The 5,972-nt window shown below is 33.2% G+C and overlaps 1 protein-coding gene across 2 annotated transcripts; it reads right to left on the minus strand.

Moving 5' to 3' along the window:
• Nucleotides 1–1,752: 1,752 nt before the first annotated feature.
• On the minus strand, nt 1,753–5,669 carry LOC144411671 (G-protein coupled receptor GRL101-like). Of its 2 annotated transcripts, XM_078117348.1 has the most exons (7): nt 5,136–5,669; nt 4,890–5,071; nt 4,132–4,233; nt 3,842–4,063; nt 3,614–3,759; nt 3,212–3,355; nt 1,753–2,865 (listed from the first exon to the last, which is right to left on the minus strand). In XM_078117348.1, exons 1-7 carry the CDS (start codon nt 5,211–5,213, stop codon nt 2,798–2,800), a joined length of 942 nt encoding a protein of 313 aa, XP_077973474.1. In that variant the 5' UTR covers nt 5,214–5,669; the 3' UTR covers nt 1,753–2,797. The 2 variants fall into 2 exon arrangements, with proteins under 2 accessions (XP_077973474.1, XP_077973475.1); XM_078117349.1 differs by lacking the exon at nt 3,842–4,063.
• Between the last annotated feature and the right edge of the window lie 303 nt (nt 5,670–5,972).

The following is a 5,972-nucleotide window of genomic DNA, read 5'->3' on the forward strand; positions in this document are numbered from 1 at the left end:
AGGGTAAATCATGTGTCCATACTTGAACGAAAATACTCATTGGTTTGACCCCCAAAATACTTTAATTTTATAAAACTAAATACTTTAATAAAAGATATATATAAAACGCAATTTTAATAAAAGCAAATTGAATTTTAATAAAAACATTATTGAAATTTGCTGAAATGAAGCTATGTCAGTATTTTTCCTGTCATTCTAGCAAACCACCCAGTCGATTTCCATAATTTTACGAAGAAATACTACAACTGCATATGGTATTTTAGCTCAAATTTAAAAGAATTTAGGACGATGTATGTGAAACATTTTGCGAACGTTTGATTCAAAAGCCACGGCGAGCAATTTCCGAAAACCTTCAGCATAGAAATGGATTTCATTAGCAGGCATTGTATTAATTCAAAATTTAAACACTAACCTCCTATTATACTTTGTTTGACCTCAAGCATACATATCAGACTTCTTTCAAACTTCTTATTATTATTCATTGGTTTGATCTTAGTTTTTCCGCGTTACTGATCCTAGCAAGCAACTACTTGAAAGCCAATCGATCAAATTCAGATCCTATACTGCTTTCGGCCCTGCCTTGGTTCTAAAAACATGTTCCCCCAAAAATCTTCAATTTTATCAAACTTAAGTATATCCCCATTTCCAGACTGATGGAAATTAGCTGAAGTTGTTCCCGCTTTAAAACAACTTATAAACACAGTCATTGCTGGCCACATATTGAATCACATTGACTTCTAACTGTCAAACAATATGATTTTATCATGATCAATTTTAGGATAGTTATAACTGAAAATTGAATCGTAGTGGTGGAGGTTAGTTAATTGCTTTTGATATTTCATAATGTTTAACTTGGGTTTGCTGAATACGTATGCGAATTTGATGATCTGTATCATCTACGACTCGATTAACTTTTAAACATTTGAAATATGCTCTAATGTACACTTTATTTTATTTTACAGTTCCTCAGTATTTACAATTAGAAGAAATTTTTAAAGAAACACAATACATTGTTGCAAAATGTGAAGAAAAATACAAAGACACTTGACAGAAAACTTGGTATTGATTGAAATGAGGAATGTGTCACGATTTCTGGGCAGTAAAATATTGGTAGTGTTAGGCCGTAGAAACACGTCAACGATGATTTACAAAATTTTCAAGAAATTGTAAAAGCGCAATATAATAAGCATTACCAATCCGACATATGGACAAATTCGAAGTTTGCCATGCATTGGTCCTTTTAAAACTTTGTCGCCAGTTTGCTCGACAACTAACCGCGAATTGTCATCGGAAATGGCACAAGCGGATTGTAGAATAAACTGGAAAATGTCGAAAAGTTTTATATTTCTACATGTCATGTTGTAGTAGTTTGAAAATCAATGGTCAATAGCAGTAGTGGTTGTCAACCTTTTATGCGTGGTAACGGTAACACATAACTAGCCGACAGTAAAATATTAAAATTGATAGATCAAGAATTTGTTGTTACGTTTAAATATTCGACAGCGAAGATCTAAGTGAACACTAACAAATGGGGTTCTTCTCGATGGGGTAAAAATTTCAACCCCATCAATCGTGAAAAGAGGCCGAGAAATTGAAATTGAGTTACGAGATGTCTTGCTTCTGTAATTGGTTTTGTGATTATTCCATTGGGTGATCGCCGACGCTAATTTAGATGCTGCTATTGATGATTTCACAATATTTCACCATAATAGTTTTAAACTTTAGGACTCGTAATCCAACATGATTCATAACATCAAACACTAAGTCAAAAAAAGATAAATTATATCGAATTAACTCGGAAAGAAAGCTGACAACCTGAATCAGTTCTCCAATTTGGAAATAGAAGGTTGCGATAGAAGTAACTATGACATATCAAATAAAAACAGGAGACACATGGCAAAATAGAACTCAACAACAAAATAACAACGCAAATTAAACTGCAATTTAATCCCATAGTCAAACTTTCGTTGAATGTTGTACACTTCTCTGAAAGACAGATTCTGATTGCAAGTGTTTTTATTGAACCACGGCCGCAATCCCTGGTTTCATCGTGCAAATGTTTTCGAAATTTAGATGACGACATAATAACGAAAATAATTACATAACGAAAAAAATTTACATTTGGTCAAACTGAATAATATAAACTAAATAATATTGAGTTAATATAGAAACATTCAAAGCAAACTTTCATCTATTTAGAATTGGAAAGAATTCTACATTTTGTTCGGCAAAATGAGATTTCATCGATTAATTGCTGAACATTTTCAACTTTCCCTGATATCTATAATGAAATTACTGACAAATATCAAATATTAGTATGTTGCTTTGTATTTTCAAACGATAGAGAGTAGTTGTCCACAAAAGTCGAAATTCAATAACATTTGAACTTTACTCCTCAAATTTTGAACAGTATCCTAACAAGAAAAATTTCGGTGCTCCAGAAGTATGTGTACCAAAATGGAGATAACTGATTTTGTTCGCCTACTTTACATCAAGTTGGGTAGAAGGACGGCAACCTATGGACATATTCACTTGGCTAACACAGTCAGTACCTAAACTCGTAATACTATAGAACTAAAATGAGGAAATCCAAAAAAAATATGGCCTAACCCTAACCTGGTACACATACTACTGAAGTAACAAAATTTCAATACCAAAACTGTGTCGCTAAATATTGCATGTTCGAAGATTAAAATTGTCAATTTCACTTTTTATTTGTAGCCTATGTTACAAGGTTGTCCGAGTTTTTAAATCTATTTAGAAGTGCTCTTTCGCCAAGATGCATCATTATACTTGTTCAGTTTTCAAGTTGTTTTCCATTTTTGTCAATTTTCTTTTGTGGGGTTTCGTCTGCATGTTCGTGTTCTGAAGCACAATGATACGTCGAATAATGAACATTTAGGTAAAGTAAATATATTTATTATCATCATTTTACAATACATCAAACTGTAATAAATGAAGCTAGGGTTAAACATTGGTATGAAGTAATTTGGGAAATAGCAAGAATAAATTGCCATGTTTAACAATGAAGCGATACTCAAATATATGCTCCAGAAGATCTAACGCAGCACCGGTGGCCTATTCGTCTTTCCCTAAAGTCTCCCCAGAAAATAAAAATATTTCGAAACATAGTTTATAACTGTGAAACCGGTAATTTCAAAAATCATTTACGATTCCTTACTTCGGGTTATTACAAATTTTGCATACTTACTTGCATGAACCCTTTTTCTGAACCAAGCCAAAATATATTTGATAGGTGTGGGAAGAGCGTAATACAACATAGGATTTATCATACTGTTGATTGGTATGATCATCAGCCCAACAGGAAGATAAGCGTCGTTTGGTATATCTATGCCTTCATGGAAAAATAAATGATTAAAACATTATTCATAATGTTCTTGCGGATAGATAATTTGTAATATATATTACAATTGTCATTGCAATCATCAAAGTAAATTTAAGGCTATGCCTCGCTTTGAAAACTTTATACATAACTTAATTTATTTTTCTATTCATACGTATAACCATAATTTTTATATAAATGGGTAATTCTATTAAGCTATATTTCCTCACAGTACATGGCCACAATTGAGTTTTCTCGACATATAATTACCAGCAACTTGTAGAAATCCCATGATACAAATTGGCATCCAACACAACAAATCTGTTATGATGATCACGGTAACTTTTTTCTGCATGGATTTTGCCCTTTTCTTTAACTGTTGGTTGGTCAATGCTTTATTTTCTCGAGTTGAATTCCTGTCGGTAAAATAAAAATTTTACACTTTTTTTATCCGATGAACACACTTTGGAAACCCCGTAACCAATTTGTTGTTCTTACTTATATATCACAAAATATCCGACTGAAATCACAAAAAAGGCCAAGAAATTGATGATGAGAAGGATTAGTGAATAACCCCATGCCATATCCTTTATTGGATTCGGAAATAGTGTCGGGAGACAAACGGTATGAGTTGAGTAATATCCAAACTTTCGGTCAATATTGAATTTAGGATTTAGTCTTTTGAGCATAGTTTCCAATGCTGACCATGAGTCACTTAATCTGTTAAAAAAACGAAAAGTTAAACATAATATTTCTAAATGCCTATATCAGTTAAAAAATTGTCTTACTTCAATGTATCATTATTTTCAGTTTGTATTGTTGAAATCCATTGATTTATTCCCCTTATTTCGTTTTTGTTGATTATTGAAAAAAATGGATTTTGACTCAACCTGAAATTGTAAATTATTTGTCATTGTCAGAAAATATTGGCACAACATCAGTAGATCGCCTTCTGTAACCCTTGGTCGACATTGATTTGGATCTCAGTAAGAACAATTTTGTAGAATACCGACTAAGTAGCCTAAGTTTGAAAAACCCTTTTTTACATGGTAATTTACAAAAAAGTTAAGATTCTTAATGAATGCTAATTCTTGTCAAGTCTATTATAGAATAACAGTAACAACGATAAAAATTCAAACAAAGAGCTTATCATGGTGGTCAAAAACTGTACACTTTCATTAGAAACTGATGTTCCGACGGAAAAAAAAAATCTACATTTAAGAAATGCCGACCCATAAGGAAATGACAAACAAATAATTCTATTAATAGACTAATAGAGTAACAAATAGATATTACATATATGACAGAGAACATTTCATATTTGTTCTTACAATATTTAACAGAAAATTTTGTCATACCATACATTGTCCACAAAGTAGTCTTGAGTAACTGGCAACAACGGAATCACGGCAATTGCAATAGCAAGAGTCCATGACAATACGATAATATGACGAATTGTTCTGAGTCTAACTTCAACAAATGGTCTGAAATATATATTCATATAAACGCACAGCAATAATATAATCAATTTTACTCTGTCATTCACCTCAGAAGAGTATATACTCTAAATCCTGTAATGATCGTCAGAGTGAAAACTGAAGACTCTGTTCCAATCATAAGCAAAGCTCCAATAGCAGAACAGGTAATTCCACTTCTCCATTCTGCATCTTCTTTGCAGTACTCACCCTGCATTGTTACACTCTTTACGCATATGGTCATTGTGTATACCTGAGTAAAATCATATGTTTTAAAAATGTTCAAATATTTAACTAAAATATTCAAGTTGATCTACCCCAACGAGAAAATCAGACGCTGACAGATTCCAAATCAAGATTTTGTTGATCATAGCATTCTTTTTATCTTTCTTCATCTTGAATAACTTGATTATAGAGAAAATAATCACGAACGCATTTCCTGCCAATGTGACGGTACCTGACAAAAAAGTATTTAATAACTGGCAAAGTTATGTTAAACGATAGATTGATATATAGGGTTCCATTATCTTTGAACCTATGTACATTTGCACTCAGGTCAATTGCATCTAAATATTTTTGCATCCACGGACATTTGCACCCATGAACAATTACATCAATACATTTGCACCCGCAGATTTTTGCACCCACATACAGATTGCACCTATGAACATTTGCTCTCATGGACATTCGCACCCATGAATATTTGCACTCATGAACATTTCCACCCACGTGCATTTGCACCCACGTACATTTTCGCCCAAAGACATTTGCACCCATGAACTTTCGCACCCACGGACATTTGAACAAATGTACATTTGCACCCACGGACATATGCACCCGGTACATTTGCACCCGCGTACATTTTCACCCAGGTACTTTTACACACGCGTACATTTGCACAAGCGTACATTTGCACCCAGGTACTTTTACACACGCTTACATTTGCACCCACGTACTTTTTTACCCGCGTACATTTACATCCGCTTACAATTGCACCCATGAACATTTGCACCCACGGATATTCGTGACTGGAAAAGAGGTTATATTGCCATTTGCGCCGAAATAGTGACATCCTAATGTTATAAATAGTAATGAAGACGAACTCACTGCAAACCCGATTAATTTTGATTTTTCTCTTATCTATTTTCTTTCTT

The sequence above is a fragment of the Styela clava genome, chromosome 10 (genome assembly GCF_964204865.1).
Source record: "Styela clava chromosome 10, kaStyClav1.hap1.2, whole genome shotgun sequence".
NCBI classification, from domain to species: Eukaryota; Metazoa; Chordata; class Ascidiacea; order Stolidobranchia; family Styelidae; genus Styela; species Styela clava.

Bases quoted from the DNA above. Each gene is read 5' to 3' on its own strand.
- LOC144411671 (XM_078117348.1), bottom strand. From the start codon at position 5,213: ATGAAGAAAGATAAAAAGAATGCTATGATCAACAAAATCTTGATTTGG. The intron at 5,072-5,135 runs GTAGATCAACTT...GATTTTACTCAG, and splicing joins CGTCTGATTTTCTCGTTGGG to GTATACACAATGACCATATG. The intron at 3,356-3,613 runs GTAATTATATGT...TTTTCCATGAAG, and splicing joins GGGATTTCTACAAGTTGCTG to GCATAGATATACCAAACGAC.